Source organism: Bradysia coprophila (genome assembly GCF_014529535.1).
Source record: "Bradysia coprophila strain Holo2 chromosome IV unlocalized genomic scaffold, BU_Bcop_v1 contig_5, whole genome shotgun sequence".
Classification (NCBI taxonomy): domain Eukaryota; kingdom Metazoa; phylum Arthropoda; class Insecta; order Diptera; family Sciaridae; genus Bradysia; species Bradysia coprophila.
Window position 1 is genome coordinate 8,910,447 of NW_023503374.1, and position 27,044 is coordinate 8,937,490.

Sequence of the window (27,044 nt, forward strand, 5' to 3'; positions counted from 1 at the left end):
AAATAAATTTAAGAAAGGTTGTTCATATCACTAATTTTTATGTGCTCCTGTTCAAAAACTCACATATTTTTGAGGAGTAGACGTTTAACATGGGTTTTGAGGACCTGGATGGACAATGGTTGTAATATAATAAACAATTTCTTGTTACTTAAATGAATGATTCGCTTAGATTCTATTTTTATGTTCTCCTGATCATGATTTCGTAAATATATAAGAAATCGGCATACGAATGGTTTTGTGAGGACCCTCTACATGAAACGATGTTTTTAAGGACTTGATTGGATATATACATACAGAGCAACACCAACCATTTTGATTGTAATCCTTCACGCATGCGCGTCGAAAAGTAGTTTTTTGAGGACCTTGTAAATTTATGAATGAGTAAGTTATCTTGATTTGGAACGACAGTCGAGTTTGAACCTTAATAACCAAACATTCTTTGCAAATAAAGACGAATGTTAAATTGGAACGTTCGAAATCTGGGAGTTCCAAATCAAAATTTCAATACATTTTGGATTTAGAACGATTAACATTGCTGCTTATGGCGTTCCAACTTAAGATCGTTCAAAATCGAGATAACTTTTTGCTTCTTGCCGCATGTGCTCCTGTTCACAATTCGTATAATGTACGAAATCCATCGATAAAATTGTTGTTTTGAGGACTGTTTTTCAATTATATGAGCATTTTCTAAGCAAAAATGTGCTAAATAGAAACTAGAATCCTGAAAAATTGGTTCAACTACTCGTTGAATTGACCTTTAATTGATATAGTAGTTGAGATACTTTTTCATTGTATGCTGATTAGTTTAATAAAACTCTCACTGGAAAAGAAGTCTGCATTTTTTTCGCATGTTCGAGAGGTGTCATTTTAGCCTAGCGCCCGTTAACAGAGAATTGAAATTAACCCGTTCACGATTTTCGAAAAATTTATTATTTACAACGAATGTCAACAAAATGTACCACAGCTAAGTCTACATTAAATTCTACAGAGATCACCTTTCAAATTCCTAGAATATATTTGGCATAGTTTTGAGATCCAAGCGCGAGCCTAAACGTTAAAAGGATTCGTCAACAAATGTCACAGAGAAGACTCCCAGCTGTAATTTTGCTTTAAACTCACCTGTCCAGCCCAATAATATGCATCATTTTATCCATGACCTGAGGAATCAACCATGGATTAACGATTCTCCAATGACTGAAGGTGGGTAGGGAAATACAAATAAAAACTTTCAGCCAGGATATGTTTTTCAGAAACTTAGTCGTCTTCGCATTTTTGTCCAATTTACTGAGAAAAAGCTTCATCACCAACTGCAAATGAGAAAATTGTGAGTTTGCTCCAGACCATGGTTTAAACCCTTTACAGACGGCTGTGACATTATTTGTTATCGACAGATACCACAAATATCAACAAAAAGTTCGTTCTACTGCTGTCTTTTGTAGCAAAACATATGATAAAACTATTGAAGTAGTAGATTTTGCATCATCCTGTTGAAAGCACTTAGATCAAAAGAATGAAATAGTCGTCTGTAAAAGGTTAAAAAAGAGCTGCAATGAACTGTATACCTCCACGAGAGCGGTAAGAGCGTACGTAAATAAAAAATATCGTGGCGATAAATAAAAAGCTGTTCCAGCTAAAAGGCCGGCCAGAAATGATTTTTTATGTTGTTCCCATTTCGTATTCAGTTCGTTCAGTAAAAAGTTAAATACTTGAAACGATGTCCCGTACATGGCAAAAAATCCCAGCAACTTATAGTCGAAATTCTGCACAAAGAACACGATAAATTGGAATATACTTTTCCGCAACAACTGGACGCTTTTTGTCAGTATTTTGATACTCGACATGAGCACGCCCACTTTCACTGTACTCATCACTTGCTGAAATAGACGTACGTTAGTCGATATTTTAGGAGAAACACTTAGCATGCACCTTGTAAATTAAATCTTTCAACAGATCCATTTTCTCTATTAACTCACTTTCAGACTCCTTTTCGGATTTTTTATGCTCGAAATTTTGTGCGTACCTTAAAAAATTGCAATTTTCAGGAACCATAAAACACTTCCCGATCAGACACTAACCAATATCGATGGCTTTCCTCAGTCATCAACCCCATCAGTCCCATAATACACGAACTGAGCGCCATAAAGAGCACCGTCGAAACCATTCTCGATTCTCTTATCAATTTAACCGTCTGATTGTCAGAAGTTCGCAGTAACGTCTGTACCAATAAATTATTCACAAAGAGATATTGAATCTTTGCAAACTTCGGAGGAAGGTGGTTCACACATATTAACAAGGAAACAAGCATAGGAATACAACTCATGTTAAAGTATCGAATTCCGTCACACATTTTGCTGAAGAGGAGGAATTGAAACATCGACATGAATCACAATATTAGTAAAAGTATGTATGCGAGAAGCAACCTCACCACAAAAAGCAATGAACACCGAATGAAAATGCTACCGTTGCTGCGCTACCGATCGACATTTTGAAATAGATCTCGGCCTTTTCTTTCCATTCGTTCAACGTTGTGTTTTGAAGGTTTGCCACCAGTGGAATCTTTGAAAACAAATTTGAAACAAACAGGCAATAGAATACACACAAAATGCCAGCAAAATTACCAAAATTAGAGGTCCGAGATATTTCAAACATCGAAAGCTTGATTCGCGTATAAAGTACCAAAGGAACGATGAACAGGACTCGTAATCCGGATGAAGAAGATCTTTGCATGTTAAATTCTTTGTTCTATCAGAAAAGAATTTACTAAATGTGGTCATTGTCGTGGTATTCAAAGAAAGTCAAGCAATCGAATAAATAATTGAAAATAAATCGTTTACAACTTTCATCGCAATATAGTGAAACTACCGACTGTTGTAGCGGTGAGAACTGTAATGAAAATTATACCGTATATTGAACGTGACAAATTTGAAATGCAAATTTTAAAAACTCATTGATTATCAATAAATGAGTCGCTATTGTGCATTAAATGTTATTTCTGTAGGGAACTAACGCTTCAATGAAACTACTAAAAATCACTTTTCGATGCGATGGCTAATCAAATTCACATTTGTTTGCCATCATTATCTAGAATCATTGTATCAAGGAATCTGTTAGTGCCCCAAGGAATATAAGCCTGATCATTAACATTTCAGACAAGGCCAATCATCTGTTATATTGTCAGTAACGGAAATAATTATTCAGAAATGCTTGTTTTAAAACGAATGAAGGACAAGATTTTGAAGATTTTAGCAATAATTTGAACAAAAGAAATAACAGATTTAGTAATAATTGTGAATTATATAGATTATTACAAAGTGTATCAACAATAGTCCACTTAGGTCTGCAAACTCATTAAGCAGAAATAATTTCCATTATTCTTGGTTACGCATTTTCTTCATAATATTTTGTTGTTTGCTAAATGTTATCAGGATTGATTTAGTTGGAAAGTCGACGTATTATTTCTAAAAAAAACTTTGAATTTCAAAGTTTCTTTTTCGAATCTATGTCGGCTATACATTGATGAATTGTTAAACGAGAAGGTATTTAGGTATTTACATCCATAGTTTTGCATTGAAGCAAAAATAGCTTTCAAAGTCTCTTTTAATGACAAAATGTGCAACGAGTGGATGGTTTATAAAACGCTTACGAAGACTGGTCCTGTGAACATAACAGGTGAAAATGCGAGACTCAATTTGAAAGGTAAAACGTTTCAGAACGAAATTAACCTTTAATTGTAATAGTGACCTAGAGTGAACGACATCTCAAATGTCTCACTGTCATTTTTTTCAGAGAATGTCATTGTGAATTTGCTATGACACAATAAAATTCTCAGAAAAATTTGACAGTGAGACATTTGAGATGTCGTTCACTGTAATTTCTATTACCTTCTTTATTTTTAATCAAAAAGTGATACTTCATTGGATCTCTGAATATCTCTGCACAGTTCTGCAATCTCGAACATGATTGGTTCGACGGTGAGCACTTTGAGAAAGGTGTTTGATGTATCCATCTCTTATACGACGGATCAAACTATACATCGATCTGATGTTGATCACAATATGTAACAGATTTATTATTATTTAAATAGTTTTATGCTTGCTTTTTAGAAATATCAAGTGAATCCCTGAAAAACGGTGGACGATATTTTATTGCCTGCCGCAAGCGAAAGTAGACCATTGCAAATAACAGTTTGCTCCTTGCAAATACCTGATATCGCTGAGGGTGACGCATTGTGCGCCGTACGCAAAAGTCTTATCCACAAAAAATTGAGTCGAAAAATTTTTGAAAGAAAGTTTTACATTGCGTCACAAGTGGCAGATGGGGGCCATTAGAGCCAAGGGGAGAAGTCATAAAGTTTCTGTAAATATGCTCCGCCGTCCCCAAAATGTTTTTAAAAAACATTTTTGGTAGTGGACTTGCGTCACTCCCGCTTACTAACGTGCGTGCATGATAATATCCAATATACAACTAATAAATTCAAAGCAAAATCTTAGCAACAGTATAATTATCAAATGTGTTCTGGTGTTCAAAATATCAGATACTTGACACAAAATCTTGTACTTTATTTGTTTTAACATTCATTCTATAAGACCACATTAACCGCCGGTCATAGCTTATATATATCTTTTGTTGCTCTCGACATAAGATTATAGTCTTAGCAACGCACTTCAAGCATGAGTGGAAGTCTAAATAGTGTATCTGACAAATTTTGAAACGCCTAATTTTAATTTTAATTTTAACTATGCCAAGTATCGTGTTTATTTTCTAATTATCTTCCTGTGTATTGTCGTTAATGTGTTGTCACCCATATAAAATGTAAATATTAAGCTTAATCGTAAGGACATTTGTATACTATCTTTGATTAATAATAAAAATTAAATGAAATGAAATGTAAAAAAATCTTTAAAAAATTTTCATACAAAATAGTATTCCATTTGGCAGCTACCACTCGAAGCACTTTTGCTTGAAGTGCGTTAGTTTTAGTCCAACTAAAAGTGATTTTTGCTATAAATCGGACGAACACTTCGGTTAACTTACAACTTACATGGGAGAAACGTGCTTCGGCCCTCTAAAAACTGAATGTAATTGATAACGAAGCATATAGTTCTCTATTGAATAGTCAACATTTATACATCCAACACCACCCATAATAACCTCACGTTCTACCTATTATACAGATATTAGCAATCAGCATGGTTCATTGTATAAGTTTTTGTTGTGGGAAAAGGTTTGCTCTTCTGTTGTACACACGGTCTCACTTTCATTGCAGTTAGTATACATGAACGCTCCGTTCGAAATGTCTGTGAAAAATTTCGCGAGCTTCGCCATTTAAAGCCACTATGTATTTGGATTGTATACATGTTACGTGTTAATCAGGTGTTTTACTTAATGTTTTATTTATTCAAATAATATAAATAAAAGACGAATTGAAAGCTATGACTCAAAAGTTTTATTTTTTATCAAAATGCCTACCGAGCATAATTTTAATAAAAAGAATTTACTTCAGTCGTAATTAATAAAACCGAAGCACACAAAAAACATTTTCATTGAAATTTTTGCATGCATCCAATGCATAAAACATAAATTTGTGCTTAATTTGATCCGATAGTTTGCGATAAAATATAACTGTGCGATAAACGCGGTGTGTATGGATGGTTTTGTTTTTTTACGATAAGATTCTTATTAATGATAATGCGCTTGCTTATCATCGCATTAAGTATTTGCATGTGATTATTCTAAAGTGATTACTGTGTCGACACTAATTGTCGTAAAGTTTATTTATGTGAAAGTTTGAATCGCTTCGCTTGATAGAATTGCACAGTGGAAATTAACAGCAAGAACTATTAATTAGGTGTGATATCGGTAAATTGATACACTTTATTTTATGCATTAAAATAAAATTGAAATCGAATCTCCTAAAACCTTTGTGGTTGGATTACTGCTTCAGTATTACGCTTTTTAGTTCAAACAAGGAGTATTGAGCAAAATGTTGGTATTAAATCGGTTCACACCTTTTACGAACGGCAAACGTATCGTGGTGAAGTAATTAAATCTGCTAAGATTAGATCGGAAACAGTTATTTGTTGAACTGGCGAAGAAAACAGCATTTTTCACAACCAGCCGTCTCGTAGTTTTGAAACGTTTTACTTACTGAAAATTGATTAAAACAGACCGCGATTGGACATAACAATGAAAGTTAAGTTATGCACTATCAGAATTGAGGTATTAAGTTACATGCAGATCAAGAACTGTCCAGAACCGAGTCCAGAACTGTCGTGCAGCTTTCAATGGCTTCAGTAGCTATGGTTCGACCTTTGTAAATCCTGTAAATGGCAGACCCGTAACCAGGTAGTGGCTGGAGTAGGCAGAGCCCCCTCTAATTTAGCCATTTTTAGCTATTTTTTTTCAATTTTGCCATACAAAAATATTTTTTAGGGAGCTGAGCCTACTCTAAAATGTTTAGGGGCTTGGGGGCTGGTTACGGGCCTGGTAAATGGGTTAAAAATGGACATTGAAACTTTCCTGACCTCATAAGAAACAATTCTGGATACCACTTTTCTTCTCCCATATAAATTTTAAAATGTTGAAAGTGTAGCTACTGAATCCAGTGACTACATTTATAAAATAAATTTCAACACAATTTGTTCCACAGCATTCCTCACCTCCTACTTTAATGTTACCTACAATCTGCCTAAGATCGAGACCAGTAAAACTGTGTCCTATGACGTCTGTTATCGATGGTCCCAACGATACTAAACGATATGATGTGATTAACTCGATCTTATTATAGGAAAACTGGTGCCAAGGCTAAATATTAATGAAGTAACAGATCTTGCATAGTTAGACCAAAAGAAGTAACAGATTCGGTAAATATACATGTGTGACATGCTTGTCGTGTCACAACTGGTTGAATGTAGATGTGTTATGTCGGTCGGTGAACGGTTGTCTGAAGTATATTAAAATTCATTGTTGAATTAAATTTTTCCCATTTCTGTAGTGAAGTTACATTGAAAACAAAAGTAAGTTCTTCCTAAACTAAAAATGATTCAGAAAATGAAACGTACCAGTCTGGTATCCATAAAAATTTAAAGATTCGTAACGATCAAATTAACTCGGGCTGGAAGTTAAACGAATAATTTTTCCGATAAAGTGTCTTTACCGGTTCTTCATCTATTCTTTTGTTTTATTTTAAAGAAAAGTTGGAAACATTTTTGCCACCTGAATCAACAAGTGTATTGTAATTATACATGACAATTAAACATATGCGAATAAAAACAGAACTTCGGTGTTGCTTGTCGATGAGCAAATAGATTTTTGTGTAAATAACGTTCTTTGGTTGAGTCTTAAAAATTTTTGTAACTGAGGGCTTCACGTCATTTTGCAAGTTATTCCCGACGATTTTCGGTAGTATTTTAGAGTAAAACATGAAGTACATGGATCGTTATTATAAACATAAACAAACATACATGCATGTATGTAAAAGCCGCGCAAAAAACGTTATATATGAGAAATAATGAAAGTGGTGAGTTTCTCGTTGAAGTCGTATTGAAGCCAAATAGAAAATAATTCCAGGATGCCCCCGAGTAAAATTTGTTTTTTTAATCGAGACTTCTCAAAATCTTACTAATTATTGTATAGAGCTGAGAAGTCTGAATTCGATCGATCAGCAGAGTACATTTATGTACTTAAGAGTACTTAATAGATTGAGAAGTCTCAGGGTTGAGGTCTTGGAGATTTTCGTGAGGCGTTTATCAGACATTGTTTTTAGATCTTGGAGATGTTTGTAAGGTTTTTAACAGACATTTTTTTAAATTTTTAAGATGTATTTTCGTGAGACTAAATTGGATTTGTGAGACTTTTTAGGTTCTGTATCTAGCTTTTGTGAGATTTTTCGTTAGACTTTTTTTTAGGTTTTTATGAGACATTTCTGTTAGGCTTTTTCAGAGAGAATTTTCAGAGGAAAAAAAACTTAGAAAAGTCTCATAAAAACCTAGAAAAACTAAAAAAAGATCTCACAGAGAACTCGAAAACTTGTCAGAAATTCTTTGTGCTACTAATCTTCCTTACTCTTAGCCTGGGGACAGTTACTCGCTACACATCCTGTATTGTCTCAGAGTTCTATATTTATCCTCACTGTTTATTTATCCTTCAAATGTTGCAAGTTCACGTTTTATTATAAAATTGCGCATGCAATTTCCATACGAATCATTAGTAAAACAGTTACCGTAACACACAGAACAGATTTAATTTTTAATCGGAATGAGCTACAAAAAAATTAAGAAATGTCTGAAGAAGGCCTCAAAATTCTCACCAAGAAAAAAATCTCAATTTTAACTCAGAAAAATCTCAGGAAGGAATCCAAACTAAAAATTAGGAAATGTCTGAAAAATGCCTCAAAATCCTCATCAAAACTTCCAAGAAAACCCCTCAATTTTAACACAGAAAAATCTCAGAAATAAATTAAAACTAAAAATTGAGGAATTTCTGAAAAATCCTCACCAAAAAGTAAGAAAAAATCTCTGAAAAATTCCAAGAAAAAACCTCAATTTTAACTCAACGAAATCTCAAGAAGGACATCAAACTAAAAATTAAGAAATGTCTGAAAAATGCCTCAAAATTCTCACAAAAAGGTGCAAGAAAAAAAACTCAATTTTAACTCAACAAAATCTCAGGAATGCATTTAAACTAAAAATTAAGAAATATGTCTGAAAACTGTCTCAAAATCCTCAAACAGTTTTACAAAAGTCTCAGAAGTAACTCACGAAAATCTCATGAAATTCAAAGTACGCTCAAGTCTGTCTCAACAATGTCTCAGCACGAAATCATTTTTTGAGAACTTGAGACGTCTAAATCCATCCTCAATTGAGGACTTTTTTTTACTCGGGCGAAACTTCGATACCGCTACGTTCATGATGACATGGGTTATAATCCCACTAATGAAAACAACAGAATTACTTATTTGCTAGCAAAGAGGTAAACACGTATTTACGATTAAAATAATATTAAAAACTGTGTGCTGTAACATCAGCATTACATATTCATATTCATTGTGTAAATATGGAGCATAGAAAAATTATTTAATTGGATTTAAAATAAAGCACACAATGGTAATGTAATAATATTTGGTTTACTATTCTAAAGAAGCTTATTACAGTGAGCTTTTTTCAAATAAATAGAAATCAATGACTAGCGAGTCCTTGACTCTACTCGATCTTTATCGCCAAGAAATCGGGAAATGCTTTTCTTTTCACAATTTCATTTATTCTCGCAAGCATTCTATGTATTCAATTGTATAGGTATAATTGATGTGATCTCTGACGTTCTAGAAACCAATTATTGAAAACTCGTGATTCGAATTGTTTTAATGAAAGTGTCGTTTTCTGCTCATTTCAGACCCAGACTGAAAATGATTGTTTTTTTAAATCGACAAATATAACAATCAAAATATTTACACATTCATAACTATATTCCATCAGAATGTTGTGGTTGGTTGCTGTTGCTTTGTAAGCATATTACACAGTAAAATAATGATTCTTTCATCTTAACATCCGTTCATGACAACAAATAATTTATTTATTGAGTTATGGATTAACCACAATGAAATGAGTCTTCCTCTATACTGATGTTTATTGGGTTATAATACTTAGTTTGTGAGTGCATGTACGTCATGTGTGTACGTGTTACATGTTATGCATTACAATTTGTTTTTGTGTTATGTATCATCCCATTGTGGAAAATAAAAGTGGTTTTCATTTCGATGCATGAAATAACACTTTACTGTCGTCGCCGTGTTTAGTATATTTTTTTATCTTCCATGTGTGACTATTTCATACATTACTCGTTTCTGTATATAAACTCTAAGCCATACGTTATTCTGGTTGTCTAGGGATATAATTTTATTACTCTTCTAGGGTAAATTTTATTTCCGTTTTTTATTTTGAAGAAAAAAACCAATGACCCGACGGAGATTCGAACTCCGAACCTCCTGCATATCAACAAACTACGCTAACCATTACACCACCGAGTCTTCTAATATACCAGATATGCATACTCTAATGTTGCAGCGTGGGACTCAATTTATAAAGTACATAAGCAACATGTACTACAAAATTTCGTGTGTGTGTGTGTTGACGCCATGTGTTTTTTTTTCGTTTAGAACGAAAAAAAAATCAAATTTTGACTAAACGGATTCTCTTCATTCAAAACTTCATTGTTTTGTGTTTTACCGAAGGATGTCTTTCGTAATTAGTTTTTCAATTGGACAAATATCTGCTGAGAAATATGCCATTGCATACGTGGTGTATCAATATGTAAAAAAGCGTAAGGTCTCAGTGCGCAGCAGATATTCGTTCGATTGGAAGTTTACTTACGATAAAGAGATCAGAATACTTTCTTTGCAATTTATTTTGATAAAACAAAAAAAAAAAAAAATGTTTGTTGCGGGAAGAGAACTCACGATCTTATGCATAAAAAGTTCACGCTCTAGCCGATTCGGCCATTGAGACTCATGATTACATTTGATTTTGTTGTCATGAAACCCCGCATGTATGTAGAACATAAGCAATGACCATATATGTGTTAGTGACTCTGTCGCAGGTAGTCTGATCATTTTAAAAAGTACATAAGTATTTAACATGCACGACAAAATGTCGCGAGTGTATGTGTGACTCGCATAATTTATTTAGAACGAAAAATAATCAAATTTTGACTAAATGGATTCTTGTTATTCAAAATTACGTTGTGTAGTGTTTTATCTCAGGATTTCGGTAACGCAATTAGTTATTCGATTGGACAAATATCTGCCGAGAAATGTGTCATTGCAAATATGGTGTAATCAATATGACAAAAAGGCTAAGGCCTCGGTGCCCAGCAGATATTTCTTCGATTAAAAATCTAGCTACTATACTGGAGATCAGTTTATTTACTATTTTTTGTGATAGAAAATGAAAAAAAAAATGGAAAAAAATGTTTGTTATGAGGATAGAACTCACGATCATATGCATAAAACTGACGCGCTCTAGCCGATTCGGCCACCGAGATTCACGATGATGTTTCGATTTGTTGCCATGATTTTGTTTAATTGTCACACATGATGCTTTTGTATACACATAAGCCAAACCTTTCAGTGGTGTTTGTATGTCTTCGAGTTTATATACAGAAACGCTGAATGTATGAAATAGTCACACATGGAAGATAAAATATCGTATTGCTATGTGAGAAAAATCTCGAATCACTTCTTATGTACATATTGCATACACACGCGTTCGCTTCGCTCACTTGTTATATACAATATGTACATACGAAGTAATTCTCGATTTTGTCTCACATAGCAATAAAATACTATTAGATGTGCAAAATTTAAAATCATTCGACATATTATAACAGACACGTAGGTATAGTCCTTACATTGGGGAAAGCAACAAGAAATATTTACTTGTGAACGAGATCTTTTATGGAAAAATCTATGACAAAATAAATGAAGTAATAGATGTCGCATTAATCTGGATCCATATGATCGACTCCATCTCAAGGACGTCGTCCCTGTGCCCAAAGCATTTCTACCCTTTGTGCAGCCTATATTTTCTATAGCAATTGAGGGAAATTATCTACAGAGAAGAAGTCACTTCTAGTCGTAGAAATTACGAGTTTTCAATAAAACTCACTTAATTTTCGTTAATAAGGGGCCGTTCATAAATCGCAAAATCATACCCCCCCCACTCCCCCGGTTTGTTACGTAACACAACTCATGAAAAAATTGATATTTTTCTTACAGTAATTACAAAAAAACTACCCGAATTGTATGTATACGATTGCTTCGGATTTTTTTTTTACAATTTAGACAGACATGTCCATGGTGATAAGTTTCGGGCGTCACCTACTGCAAAATAATGTTGCAATGTGCAAGTTTTTAAGCACATTTTAATTTATTTTAAATGGAAATGTTTTAATTTGATTTTTAGGTCTTTTATCTTTGAAAAAATACCCTATTGTGGACACTTCATCTGTCCGTCCGTCCATCCGTCCGTCCATGTGTCTGTGTCACAAATCATAATTATGGCGATTACAACCAAATATATATTTATAAATCGAAAAATTGGTAGTTGGCTACCAAGATGGTAAATTGCAATGCTACTATGAGCAAATCAACACCAGGCAAATCATTATTATTTGTTATCTGGTAACCAATCGCTCATAGCAGGCATTGCAATTCGAAAGTTTGGTAGTTTTTGGTAGTTGAACTACCAAAATAATTAGCAGCAAAGACGTTAACTGTTCGAGAGATGCGCACCGACTGATAAAATTGTTCGGCCTGTTGGTCTATTTATAAATCGAAAATTTGGTAGTTGACTACCAAGCTAATACGTAGGTTGTAGAGATGTTTTCTGTTCGAAATATGTTGCGTGACGTAACGTTACTTTCAGACCCCCCCTCCCCCCTGTAACGCTGTGTAACGCTAGACTGAAACCCCCTCCCTCCCTCTTTTGCGTTACGTAATTTATGAACGGCCCCTAAGCTAATAAGTATCCACTTAAAAACTTTAGCAGTATGACATCTGTTAACGACAAATACGAATAGCTTAAGCAAAGAGCTTTTGAATATGTCTTTATATAGCAAAACATATGCTAAAATTAGCGAAGTAAAAGATTTTGCACCCATATGCTGAAAATACTGACATACACAGAAGTACCAGATTAGATTTATTGTGAAAAACTAATCAATTCGTTCTCAATTCAGCGACTGGTTAAATAAAGAACAGAAAGTCCTGCAAAGAGATTAATTTTCTTCGTTTACGTTCATCCAATTATCCGTCAATTTACCAACTTCCAATATCTAATCTATGTTACCATACATGCCACATATACGTACGTATCGTAATAAATAGCATGAGTTTGGGAGGAAATTTTGGCATCTTATAATTCCACCAATTCCTTTCAATCGAATACAATTCAAAATATTTGTCTGAAAATTATAATTTGCCTGCTCATAAAGAAAATACCGCTAAAACACCGGATACACTTGTAAATATTTCAATATTCCATTAGCATGAACAATTATTAACTCTAGCTTGTACTTTGAAGCATCATAATTGATTTCTCTTAAGTCACAAAGTTATGTAAATGCGACAAATACTTGTTGATCAATTACAGGACCGGCTATTGCTAAAATAAAATGTCTATTTGGGATGGCAAAAACTGATTCAATGAGGAAGTTTTCAATAGACATAACTCAAGATAAGGTTTTACTTTTTGTGGGTTTTGTTTGTCTCCATCTTCCACATACATTCCATCACATGACAACATCGTCTCTCTTTTTTTTCCATTCCACACGTACGAATGAAGCAAAAGAAGTAAGAGATTTATGGATTGTATCTCGTTACGCTTGCCGCTTATTTTTTTAAAATAAAATTGCTGTCTTGTCGAAACGTTTAGTGAAAAATGCCATTTCCTGTGTTAACAAATTGGCTAAAATTCAATATTCAATGTTTTTGTGATCGCTGAGCAAAAGTGTGTACATAAGCGGTGTTGTACTCATGTCGAAAAAATAGCAATTTCAAGTCTTACCTAAAATCATTCTCGTTTTTCTAGACTGTTGACTTAAACGTTTATTTCAAATAGAAGTCAGTTCTGAAAGCAGGTCTTTTTTGTGTTCAAATGAATACCTGAGGGTATTGTTAACATAACATAATAATTTTTTATGTCTAAATAAATCTGCATCGATAATGTCGCTCTATTGCAACAGATAAAAAAAACGTGCTGCCAACAAATTCGTACATTGTTGCTACCTCTCTTTGGCTATAAGGCAAATTGGGTAAATATTTTAATTTATGTGGTGATTAGCATAAAATTTAAAGACTATAATTTCGAGCGATTGGAGAGTGTAATAAAAATTTAACTAACTCACGTCGCCGGTGGCGATTCAGTCATAATTACACGTATTTCAATGATAAAGTACACTAATTAAATTAAAGTGCAATACTGACCATAAAAATAAACACTATGCCAATAAAACACTAAATTATAATTATGCTTCCCATACCGAGATAAAATGTAAACAATCTGTTTCATTATTGCAGAGATTATAACCAGATTCACATTAGAAAGTCAACTCATATCTCAGTGGTGTATGTGGATGGCAGTACCTTTAATATAAACGCATTGATTTGGTTCGGTTTTTTTTTTTCTACTGAAAAAAAAATGTTTGATTTTATATACCAATTAAAAAGCAGTTTATCAATATAAAAATTGTTTAACATGAGTGAAGTCATCTCATAAATTATTAATTTCGTATGGAAATTGAACTATGTTTGTCGATCAAAAAACGGACAGGGTGTACGTTGTACGACACATAGCTTTCGAACGTATATAGTGTGGAATAAATTCGGAATGCGAATTAAATGTCCATGTCGATCTTAATAGTGAATTCCTCGTATACCTACTATGGTGTTCTTGAGAAATTTACATCGATCTTTCGCATTGCTAGGATTATTTGAGTTGAGTAAAGAATTTGATTTAATTTTGATTGATAACTGAAATTGAACGAAATGAGATATCGAGTTTTTTTTTGTTTCATTGAATGTTGTAAAGTGCTTGTCGGTTGTCAGTCTAATTCGTCAAAAAATGCTTTTTCAATTGACGCCTGGGTTACAAACAAACAAAAACTTAAGTTTAGTATCTCACAGAGTGTGGAAGGTAATTTCAAATTTCCACTTTCATACCTTTCTTTGCTTTAATTATTATTGATTTTACGGTTATTATGGGATGAAGACATATAGACAGTGAATCTGTGTGTATAGTATATCAATCCCTAAAAAGGCAACGGTTTCATACTTATGCCATAAGACGATGAAGTTTAAGTTTCTTATTTCTAAATTCAAGTCAGAGATAGTTTTTTGAGGCATTTTACGGACGACTAAATTATCGGCAACGACCGACAAATAATGCGATAATGCCTTATAAAAGTAACCAAATTCATGTTTAAAGGAATAAAGTGAAAGATTTTATTTCATTCTGTTGAAAATACTTAGATCAAATGATGTAATAGATTCGATAACTGTCGTAGATGCGCGTGAAAGGTACTTTATCAGCTTTTGATTAATCAGTGATTAACTTGAAGAGGTAGTGTAGCTAATGACCTATTACTTCATTAATAATGAGTGATATGCTGCAGATAGAGGACAATGTCTTTTACGTGTTACGGCATGTTTCATTTTCATTTACATTGCCTAAGAACGTAAAGCATTGTACTTACGAGGTTCCAAGTTGTTATTTGACAACCCCTTCAGGTCGGGCTGTAACACCCCACTTATCAACAAATACTCAACTTGGAACCTTGGAAGTAATATACTATTACTTTAGACAGGAGTCGTAGATCAACGTAGATTTTTTCAACGTAAGGTTGTAATTCTATAATTACAAAATACTCGGTGGAAATTTTTGTGCACAACTACATATATAAACGAAACCTTGAAATTTTGTATCCTCCTAGCCTAGCTTTAATTAACGTCTTCCGAGAATGAATTAGTTCCACTGACATGATACCCTCAATTTTCTAATAAAAATTTTCAGTCCTTCCAAATGTTATGTGATATTAAAACCACCAAATTTCTTGCGGACCATGTTTGTCGTGAATTGATTGTTCCACAAAAAAAGTTTTTAATGTTCAATTTGTCAAATTATGCAAAAACTTCAATAAAATTTATGCAGAAATTGAAAATTCAATGATGAATGAACATATTCAACATACATATACGCAAAAGTAACACTTACCAGCGAGCCCAAAGTGTATTCTTACAAACAATACTGACCTATCGCATACAATATGCATGTATAATAAGCCAATAAACACAATTAAATTGATAAGTTCTTGAGGATTTAAAAATGTTTTTTTGTTTTTGAAATAATGTGTGGTTTTAGTCGTGATCTCCTCAATCTAAGACTCACGATGGGCACATATATGTTGATGATTTCAGGTTTTATAGTCGGTTTACAGTTGATGGATGTTTTGTAGTTAATATTATTTCAGAAACAGAAACCCTGACTGGTTTGTAGTAAACCTAGAGGTGTGCGCCGGTTTCAAAAAAGTCGGCAGCAGTGCGCCGAGTACTGAGAGGTCGGCGGCAGTGCGCCGAAATAAAATTAGAGTCAGCGACGGCGGCGTTTCGGCGCGCCGATGTTTTTATCATTTAGGGGCCATTCACAAATTACTCACGCACCAAATTCGAAATTTCAGACCCCCCCCCTCCCCCCTTGCACGCGAAAATGTATGTAGAAAATTTCAAAAATGTATGAAGCGTACGCTTTTGTCAAACCCCCCATCCCTCCTTAAGAGCGTGCGTAATTTGTGAATGGCTCTTATCCTTAAAATTTTAAATTTTGCTTCTGTTGATATTGAATCAATTAGAAAAAGATTTTCTGTCCCTTTAGAGTTTGTTCTGCTCAATGAGGTACGAGTATGCCCATCTGTACCAAGATCCTGGAGCGAAGAGGTTGTAATATCGGAAATAGAACGAAATTGGAACAATAACAAAGTAATTCAACCTTATCAGAATAGAATGATCAATCAGGTACTTGCGATGTGGCACCTGAGACTAGTGTACACTACACATCCTTAGGGACCTCGATATTTACACCGACCTTAGGTTTCACATCTCCGGGTACTATGAACTACAAAATGAAGACTAATGCTTGTTGGAACGCACCATAATTACTTCTTACTGAAAACAGGAAAATTGACCTAAAGACCTGGGTTCCTGCTTCCTACAGTTAATGTTGGATTGCTTGCTGATCAATAAATTCTAGCTTCCAAGATTTATTCATCTAAATCTTTTTGCAGCAGATCTTTTCAATGATCATGTGCTTTTTTTTTCTTGTCTTAGTTTCAGTTGCATTTTTTTAATAGAATTTTGAACTTTTTCAATATACTTTCCAGGCGTGTTTTTTAACCAGGAAGTTCAACATTTCGACATCGAAAAGCGAAAAATTAAACTATTGTATGAACACTGTTCATTGAACAAACAATATCTCTCGGTTGATATCTCATGCCCCCTATAAGATCTAATGTTGCAAGAGGAATTTTATGTCTGGTAACACAATATCAAAAGAGTTGAATTAAAAAAAAATGATTTAAATGTAAAGATTTCGGCGTGACGAAAATGAAATCGGCGGCGGCGGCGGCGGTGTGGGTCAATTTTTATCAGCGGCGGCGCGCCGGCGTAAAATCGGCGGTGCACACCTCTAAGTAAACCAAATAAAAAATGGTCCACATTTCGATGTAGAATGTTACATTAGTTAGGGACCTGCAAATGAATCTTATGTCTCTTCTTACATCTCTCTACTTCTTGCACAAATAACTATTTAGATATCAAGGTGTCACAATTTAAGATATTACTAGTTAAAGCTATCAAAGCCACTATAAAGTGTAACAGGCTTAAGTACCGTTAAAAAGGGAATGTCACCTGTTAACGACAGAGGAGTAGGCATGGGCGATAATGATAATGATTATAGATAATTATCGATTATCGATAATTATCGACTTTTTTTATCGAAAATTATCAAAAAAATATCGATAATCGATAATTATTGATATTTCGATAATTATGAAGATATCGATAATTCGATATATCGAATTTTCGGTTCGAAAATCCGATATTTATCGATGAATTTTCAGATAAATATCAAAAAATCGGTATTTTGATAATAATCGAATTTCAATGATTATCGATAATTATTAAATTATCGATAACGATATGATTAATCGATTATCGATAATTTCTTTCGATTGATATTATCGATAATTTTGAACGTCTTCCATCCCTACAGAGGAGGGAAAAATATGGAATGAGCTTTGGCTAATGTTATATAGCAAAATGTATTCTAAAACTAATGAAGTAGAAGATTTTGTATCAATTTGATGAAAATATAAAGACCAAAAGAAGTAGCAGATTTGATAGTTATACTGGTTATGTATATCACACATAAATTATTCCTAATAATTTTTTGAAATAAAATGACTAATGTTAAGTCAGTAGTATAGTAATCGAAACCGAAGCTGGTAACGAAATTTCAATTCAACCTTAAATTTCCTATAACCAAAATTTAAATACTTTCGGTGACAAAAGCGTAAGTAGTTCTTTTCACCTACAAGTACCTCTTTGATTTCATTATTTGATTTATATAAAAGCGAAATTCTTAATTCGCTATTGTCCATTCGGTGTACAAATTTCCGTGTGTCCATACTTAAAGCAAAAAAAAATCAATTTTCGAAAATGTCTCTTTTAGTGCGTTTCGTCATACATTGCTTGTGCAGTTCGTTCGTCGTCTCAAATCTTTTGTTCAGTGAAATTACAAGGACTCTAAAACCACCATATTTACCAGGTGGTTCGTACAATTCGTACTACATTCCCGATGTGACAACGGAACCCTTTCTACCAGAAATTATAGTGAATCGAAATCTTCGGGACGAATTGAGTTCAGTGCAAAATATTCGACAAAGTGATACATTTATACCATTTTTAAACAACAGTTACTTACCTCCGTCACCTCCATCAAATCGACCGCCACTTATGGATTTACCAGAAACAACACAGCCAGCGAGACCACCGATAAGTTTTGATCCAATCGATACACCGTCATACGTTCCACCAACAGTTGGTCAAAATCCCAATGATATTTTGAGTGACTTTTCACCGGATGGATACAGATATTTACCACCGACGACGCAGCAAACGCCAAGTGTGCAACAAGACCCGATTGATTTAGGTGATAATTTTACACCAATCATTCCTCCCAGTCCTCCCAGTCAAGGTTATCTACCCAGCCAAACGAGAGGAAGGGAACTACGAGATGAGCTTCAGAATCCGCAGATGCAACTAGAATTAAACGAACTACGGTGCTTATCAAATGTTGGTGGATATTTTAGGGCCATTCTATCTGTTCAAAGTGTCGTACAAAGTGTCCCGATAATCGAAAATGATATTCAGGATATTCGATGTGATCCACAAGTGATTCGAACCCGAATAGCAATTAGTATTGCTGCTGCTGATTTCCGGCGATGTGGTGTTGAGAATTGTGGGTCACAGCAACTTTGTTTAAAAATTAGATTTCCACAAATTCAGGGCTTGAGAACATTAGCAGATCCCGTACTTACTCTACAATGTCGAATTCAAGAACGAGTGGTGTCTAAAACACATGCCCTTCGGATCGGATTGAACAGAGATAAGTACGTCTCGCTCTGCGGTACAAACTTTTGTTGTGCTTTCACAACTCGTCTCTATGATTTTTTTAGTCAAGCACGATCGGCTGGTACATACGCAAATGGTGGAAGTCAACTGCCTTTCCGGACACAAATTGGTATTTATCGACAGGGAAACAATGGATTTTCCAGAAATTTAGAACCTGGTGGAGTTGTTCTGTTAGGCGAAGAATTGATGCTTCGGGCACACGTTAAATTCGGAGACGGTAAATTTTGAACAAAACCTCAAATTGCTAAGACTACTACCATGACCTAATCAAAACAAAGGTTGGAATTATACTCGCGTATCGGATGTATCACTTCAAAGACTTGGTCCAGCCGGTGACATTCTCAATTCTGTGGTTTTAGTAACGTCGAACGGATGCGTCCATCCCAAAATGAGATCCATTTGTCCAGTCCCACCAACATTCGAGCCACCACTTGGTCATCGGCTTGGCTTTCGTGCGGTCATGTTCCAAGGAATGAAAAGTGGAGACGAGATGGTAATGAGTGTTAAAATCGCCGGCTGCATTGAACAAAGTGATTGTTTTGTTGTAAGAACATTAGGTTAAAGAAGTTGTTGTTTCTTTGCACATTAACCGTATGACTTTCCAGGACAGATTAGCTTGTGACCGATTTTCGGGGAGGGCCAGACGAGACACAAATCTATCGAACAATTTATCCGAAGTCACAACAATATCGTTTCGAGTGGAATTACCAAGAAACAATACCAATGGAACGGGCTATGTTGCCGCCAACAACACAGGGATTATGAGCTTAATTATCACACTTTCATTTATAATTATAGCCACGATTGTCTGTCTAATAATCAAGTTTCAGAGAATCGTATAAAGGCTTTCGAAATGTCAACAGTTATTACCATTTTTGCTTTAATTTTAATGTTTTATTTGTTGTTAATATCGGAGTTCGTTGTATGCATGGAAATAAAGTTTTTTTTGTATAAGACTTTACAATGTGACGTTCTTTACTGCGGACTGAAAAATCGACAAACTCCTCTCTCTTGATTCGAGTTTGTTTTAGTTTTGTGTGTTATGACCGACATACATTAATTTACTGTACTGACAGGTCTAACGTCTTGATCATTTAAAAAACGGCACGTATTCCGCTTTGTAATCATTTAATTTCTACTACATCTTTTGCTTAAAGTATTGGATGCTGTTTGATCAACGCGCCAGCATTTTGCGTATCTGGACTGTAGATCCCACAATTGGACAGTGTATCATACTTTCGACTTACACTTACTAGGCTCCACCTTTTGGGCGGGTCAGGTCCCTTGACTGACAATTTTATTCTTATTATTATTTTTAATCAATTTTATTTTATTTTCCGTTGTTAAACTTCTAAAACATCACAAATAACTGACATGAAAACCTTCGCTTGAGTTCAAATTCTTTGGAAAAGTATTATTTGTGTTCAATTTTTTTAATCAACCATAAATCATAAATTAAATACAAGGACTCGTGTGAATTACGGCCCTCGCTCCGCTCTGGCCATAAAGTTCCCACTTGTATGAGTTGTCTATTATTCTGTTTCATAGTCGTATTGTTACCGCTAATCAGACGTAAATGATGCGAATGTAGAACGATTAGAGGACTCTTTCACTTTGGTACAATATGAAAAAGTACGATAGAATGTTCTTATCTTACTTTTATGTTCAAAAAACCATTAATCATGCATAAAATACTGTTTTTCTGGAATAATTACTCAAGTTATCGTGTTTACAAGCAAAATATTGGGACAAACAATTCAATACAACCTTTGGGACAAACATTATAGGGTATTTTCCGGCATAAGAACCTGACTTACAGTCAAGGGAATAAAATAGGTCAATTTAACTAAGATACTTTTCATATCATTGTCAAGTGCAAATGCTGATGATGGTGCGTTATTAGTTTGATAAAAAAAAAGTCTGTTGCTTTATTAGTTCGAGCGTATAATTAATTATAAAAGACCAGAGCTCCGATCAAATGTTTGCAGTAGATTTCTCTGTGATTTGCAGCGACCATACCATAAATGTTCAGTCCCTCATTTAGACTTTTATTAGGGACACTAAGCAATGCTTAGTAAGCATTAGATCAATCCTCTACGTATAAGCTTTCCAATGAAACTACTCACGATCGAAACAATTCAGATATAGCAACATTTTTGCAGTGAAGTTACGCTTCTCGAGCGTAGAAAATCTCCAGCATTTTCGGGAAACCTTTAAATTTTTTTATATTAATCTATCAAATAGCTATCAAAATCATGAGAAGGTGTCTGACTCTATTTAATTTCATTTACAGTAGGTGAAGCACACCCACCACAATGATGCAATCCAACGGTTCCATGGACCATCAGATCAAAAGTTCGAAAGATCGTTTATTACCGCCAAACGCTAAACGAAAATTTAGTTATCCAATATCGCTACACGCATCCACCTTTCTAAGCGATGTCGGTTCTATATCAGCTAGACGACGATTGAGCAACGTAAGTGACGTGGTTTCTCGGAAGCTATCCAGTACAATCGGCTGGAAAAGTCCGCCCATACCCACACATGACATTATTTTGCAAGGAAAGTGTTTGTGCGGTCAATATATCCGTAGTCGACTGAAACGATCTGGAATATTTAACAAAAAATTGGGACTTCAAAGACTTAGGAGCATAATTGGAACACCTGCTGCCCATGTGGTCCGAGAAGTTTTTCCAGCTCTTAATTATGTATGTTGGTTGTCCGATTACAAATATCGAGCCTAATTTTTCAATTTTAAAATTGCTCGAAGATAGGTGAAGAATTAGAGCGAATGCATCCCAAACTGTATACCAGCGTGACAAGGCAAATATCCCGCAAAGCTGGAGGAGAATTGTCATCGGCAGAGAGTGCATCGGTTCTGTTAAGCTCAGTAGCACGAGACTTATTCCGCACTGAAATTACGTGGGGGAAGGTAAGCTGAATATGCCGAACGAGGGCTAGCTGGGAAAAATGTAACTGAAAATAAATTGAATTGTACCCCATAGGTTGTCTCACTATTTGCAATAACTGGCGGTCTAGCTGTGGACTGTGTTCGTCAAGGCCATACAGAGTATTTACCTCAACTCGTTGATGGAATAGCAGCTGTGATTGAAGATGAACTGGTGGTATGGATTAATGAAAATGGTGGATGGGTATGGGGGTTTTTAGGGAAATGATCTGCTGATGTAGATAACTGTTCAATTTTTCCACATTACAGATTGGTCTCAATTTTCATGTTCGACCAGAATCGAGTGCATTTTCGGCTTCGGAATGGAGTGCAATAGTGGTTGGAGGTTTCACCGGAATTTTGTTGGTTTTTTATTTGTTGAAGTTCATCGGTTTTCAGATTGTTCCGAAAATTGTGTTTAAATAAAGAAAATGTTGCGAAATCAATGATAAAAGTCATTCGTTCTACCTTATTGAGTTGTAACATAAAGCTTCATATGGCTCCAAGTCACTTGTGAAGAGACTGCTAGCTAACAATTCGATTTATTTAATTATTTATTTGGCGCTAGCCAAAGTTCTTGCTTGACAGCACATTTACATTCAAAGTTAATCATTTATTTGTTGTGCAACGCCGGTAAAATAAAAAATTTCTGTTTCTCGTTTTCTATTAGATAACTTAGTGCATAAGTGGTTATCATCACGTTGATCACACTGATAAATATTGTCAGCATTTAGGGCGTTAGATTAGTTTAATAAAATTGATAAAGAACTGAGCCAGCCAGCTAGAAATCAACTAATTCTTATAATCCGTAAACTTTTTTATAGCACTCAAATAAATCGTTCTTACTGATACAAACATTTTTGGTATAGCACTTATGCCATGCGAAACGTGCGTACAAATTAATTTGTGATTCTTACAACTAGACCAGACCCGTGTGCCGGTCAATCGGAGAGGTGGTAACACTTGAAGCTTTATTAATGGAAAATGTATTTTCACCAAGATATCTTGTCAACTTCGGCCTTGCCTTGGACAACCTAACATCTAGTGCACCATTAAAATTTCCTCCAATGGATGCAAGTGGAAAGTTGAGGATGACGTACTAGTATTGCTAAAAAAAAAAATGAAGAAACTATCGAAGCAATAGATTAAGGTTAGCTTGTTTAGTATGTGTTTATTATGTAGGTGGAAGCACGGGGTTTCAGAGGGTATAATGCAAGGTTCTTTCAGAACCTTGGTATAATGTATGTACCAATGGAGTTGTGCCAACTTGTGAAAATGAAAAATCAAAACCCTTAGCTTGACGAACGATTTATGAGATAACCATTTCCGTAGTCTATGGTCACCTTAGGTGACCTAACATAACGATGTCCTGCGTACGGGTCTAATTGCAACTTCGATTTATTCTTTATCAGTTCACCGAAATGCAAGATAGCGGAATTTACAGAGGGAATTTATCCAATGTGTCGAAGCTATGAGAAAATCGTTTGTTTCAGTTAGTGTAAACTATTTAAACGTAAGACAGCTAAAAAATTTGTTTGGTCGTCAAGTGTTTTCAATTGAAGTTGTACATTCCCATACCTAAACTACATAACAGAAATTACTCTTTAGATATCGACCTAAAAAATTATAACGATAAGGTATAATAATGGTATTTTTCTACTGACCACACCTTTATAATTCGTCACCGAAATCATTCAATTAATCTCCGAAAAATGATCCATTCTAGTTGCTAATAAAATGGTGGGTCGTTGCTGTTCGATTGTGTTGTGCTTGTTGCTGCCACCGTTAGCGGTTTGCATCGATAGAGGATGTGGTTGTAGCACTTTTATCAACATATTACTATGCATTTTTGGACTTTGGCTAGGTGGCATTATACACGCATTTTGTGTCACAAATGCTTGTGGAAGAAACGATTCAAGGGATCGAAATCCAGCATAAATGTCAAAAGAAATCATAAAATTAATGAATAAAGTTGTGAAACATAACATTGCGTTTGATGTGTTTGCCTTAGCCGCCTTCAAATCCATCAATCATTTCAACTTTATCAATTGAATATGTTTTGAAGGAAAGAATTCTACTATATAATAAACGTACTAAAAAAGTAATCTCTCAGTGAAGCCAGTCAAAAAGAAAATGAGAACGAAAATTGACTGTGCAGGGTATACACCTACACTTGTCGAAAAACAGGTGTTGAAGCAAGTTTAGTTGCTCAAGAACACACGAGTGACTTTGAGAGTATCACAAAGTTGTTTCCGAAGTAATGAAGTACGTAACAGCATTCATGTATTCTGGTTTACTACCTGTTCCCATGCAAAATTGATTTCAACATAGGAAAATGAAAAAAAAAGTTAACCGAAAATAATCCTCATGATCGATCATTTTCACAGGAGGTAAATTGCTATATAATGCTGAACTTTCCCATGGGGCAGGCGGTAAAATTAGTAATCGGTTCCATCAAAAATCAAATTACCGAATTCCATTAGCTAAATCCAATGTTATCTTTGCTGCTTGACAAAGTTAAGCTCATAAACGACACTAGAAGAGTGCATGCTAACCTTTCGTCTGTTATCGAAATAAGCGTAGAGCTCTTTCATAAGCGTGTTCTGTTAAATAGAATGTATGTGTATAGGTTAAAACTAATTAAAAAAATACTTTCCTAATAAATTTCACAGTGTGAAAGGGTATCAATAAGAATGTATTATTAATGACTTAAAATCTTCTTAATTTGCAATTGATTTCGAAACAATTTTTATTTTTTTATTTTTTATCGAACCTTATTACAAGACACTTTGTCTCGGATCGAAATACAAAATTTTTTGATGACATACTGTATTTCTATTCGAATTTTCGTGTTTTCAGTGACTTTCAAAATGATTTATAAAAAAGCTTTTACTTTTTTTTGGTATATTATACGAGACAAAGTGTCTTGTAATAAGGTTCTCCATCGATAAAAAATAAAAAAAAATTGTTTGGAACTTAATTCTTAAAAACCAAAGTTGCGAAGGTGATAAGAATGTAGCAAATTGAGTATGTACGTAAATGAATGGTTTACTAAACATAACTCTAGAAAACCCAGCCAAATCAAAAACAAAAACATTTGAGACGGGCGAGCTCTTTATATAGTCCACGAAGTCTCATTAATGATCAATGCTGTTAATACATCGAATTATAATATTTCTTTATCAGTACACCGAAATTGAAGATAACGACACAAGTCAATCAGTGGGATATCGATGACACCTTTTCATTCGGTGAAAGGCGTTCAAATATAAAACAGCTTGTCTGACTGAATTAATAATAAAAGGCACACAGATTGAAAGGACAGAGTGTATCCTGATAATATCAAAAGTTTAGAATTAAAGGTGAGTAATAACTGCATCATCTGAAAATGTTTAATTTAATAATTTGTGATTCCTAAAAGTCCTGACCAAATTAAATTGCTACAATGGTAAGCCGCTGCTGCTCGATATTGTTGTGTTTTCTACTGCCACCACTAGCGGTTTGCATAGATAGAGGTTGTGGGTGTGACACACTAATCAACATTTTACTCCTTATTTTTGGATTATGGGTCGGAGGTATTATTCATGCTCTATGTGTAACAAATGCTTGCGGCAGAAACGATTCCAGAGATCGAAGTCAAGCATAGAACAGAAGTGGAAAACAAATGACAAAACAAATGAAATCAATAATAATTAACAAATAAATTGGATTCCTAAACATTATACGCTTGTTTATCGAAATTCACATTACTCTGTGACTCATCAACCACTTCTGATTCAATTTAATTTTATCAACGCTTTAATCGCAAAAAAAATCGCTGAAAATCATAAATGAAAGTGATATAATAAGAGCGTGTCTGTGTGCTCTGTCTGCTGGAGAGAGAGAGAGAGAGAGAGAGAGAGAGAGAGAGAGAGAGAGAGAGAGAGAGAGAGAGTATTGGTAATGGGAATTATTGGGAAGATCATCATTTTATCTATGAAAGGCGATTCTATAGTGGAAGCACACTTAAAAGTTAAAACAATTTTCCCTTTAGTTCAAGATTGAACATTTTCTAGTTGGTTCGGTATCGCTATCCATCTTTACCTTTCGCATTAATTTATAACTGCTGCTAAGTCTGTACTTATGGTACAGACTTGAAAATGATCTTACCTTTGGAACCACTTGACGACTTGACCGACTTTCATTATCTTTAAACTTAGATTTCATGCTTCCTATTATCTCCAATGAATTTTTTTTATTAGAATCGGACAAGATTTAAAATTATCGCGTACACAGACATTCGGGCAAGTGTTTTCTTATGTTTTATACCTAGTGTCTCCTCTAATCAGAAATTCTGACTCTGATGATAGTAAGACACAAAACAGACTTCAATCAGGCGTACCTCGTACTGTCTAAAATCTTTTTCTTGCAATGGTCCGCTTGAGTTCCAAATTCTAAATACTTTTAAATTTTTGTTCAATTACACCTACGACTCAAAACTTACAATTCCTTATTATGAATTCAGCTATGAGAAGAATTCGGCATTACAAATGTCTTCGTATATCAAAGCGTATATAATGAAGTTAAAGATTCTGGATCAAACAACTAACTGATAACAAAAAACGCTAGTAATAGATTTAATGTTTTAAACAATGACACACTTGCAGTTTGTAGGTGATTTTCTTACTATGAATCACTCAGCATATTTTCATCAATCGTCAAATCATTGTTTTTCAACTGAATTGTAAAAAGCTAAATTATCATACTGATTAGCAACACATATAGAAAAATGCATAGATGAGATAAATAATTGCTTATCAATAATGAGAAAATAATGTAAGACTAATCAAATTTAGTCGGAAAACACATTTTATTGATTTG

At 34.4% G+C, this 27,044-nt stretch overlaps 2 protein-coding genes and 2 long non-coding RNA genes across 6 annotated transcripts; 3 read left to right on the forward strand and 1 right to left on the reverse strand.

Moving 5' to 3' along the window:
* Window positions 1-913: 913 nt before the first annotated feature.
* Window positions 914-2,891, reverse strand: LOC119072057. The gene is made up of 7 exons (XM_037177191.1): window positions 2,619-2,891; window positions 2,426-2,556; window positions 2,076-2,351; window positions 1,927-2,020; window positions 1,563-1,874; window positions 1,120-1,307; window positions 914-1,047 (listed from the first exon to the last, which is right to left on the reverse strand). The coding sequence occupies exons 1-7, from the start codon at window positions 2,772-2,774 to the stop codon at window positions 999-1,001; spliced, it is 1,206 nt and encodes a 401-aa protein (XP_037033086.1). The 5' UTR covers window positions 2,775-2,891; the 3' UTR covers window positions 914-998.
* Window positions 2,892-5,025: 2,134 nt separating this feature from the next.
* On the forward strand, window positions 5,026-22,621 carry LOC119072076 (bcl-2-related ovarian killer protein homolog B). 3 transcript variants are annotated; one of them, XM_037177224.1, is made up of 5 exons: window positions 5,026-5,859; window positions 18,520-19,215; window positions 19,282-19,454; window positions 19,516-19,781; window positions 19,843-20,162. In XM_037177224.1, exons 2-5 carry the CDS (start codon window positions 18,560-18,562, stop codon window positions 20,077-20,079), a joined length of 1,332 nt encoding a protein of 443 aa, XP_037033119.1. In that variant the 5' UTR covers window positions 5,026-5,859; window positions 18,520-18,559; the 3' UTR covers window positions 20,080-20,162. The 3 variants fall into 3 exon arrangements, with proteins under 3 accessions (XP_037033119.1, XP_037033122.1, XP_037033120.1); XM_037177227.1 differs by lacking the exons at window positions 18,520-19,215; window positions 19,282-19,454; window positions 19,516-19,781; window positions 19,843-20,162 and adding exons at window positions 21,531-21,945; window positions 22,008-22,169; window positions 22,243-22,389; window positions 22,455-22,621 and having other exon boundaries at window positions 5,046-5,373; XM_037177225.1 differs by lacking the exons at window positions 18,520-19,215; window positions 19,282-19,454; window positions 19,516-19,781; window positions 19,843-20,162 and adding exons at window positions 21,531-21,945; window positions 22,008-22,169; window positions 22,243-22,389; window positions 22,455-22,621 and having other exon boundaries at window positions 5,047-5,859.
* A 1,027-nt stretch (window positions 22,622-23,648) lies between these two features.
* Window positions 23,649-24,173, forward strand: LOC119072090. Its single transcript, XR_005086773.1, has 2 exons — window positions 23,649-23,821; window positions 23,911-24,173. It is a non-coding gene; the product is annotated as an uncharacterized LOC119072090 (long non-coding RNA).
* Window positions 24,174-25,268: 1,095 nt separating this feature from the next.
* Window positions 25,269-25,909, forward strand: LOC119072091. The gene is made up of 2 exons (XR_005086774.1): window positions 25,269-25,546; window positions 25,606-25,909. It is a non-coding gene; the product is annotated as an uncharacterized LOC119072091 (long non-coding RNA).
* The last annotated feature ends 1,135 nt before the right edge of the window (window positions 25,910-27,044 follow it).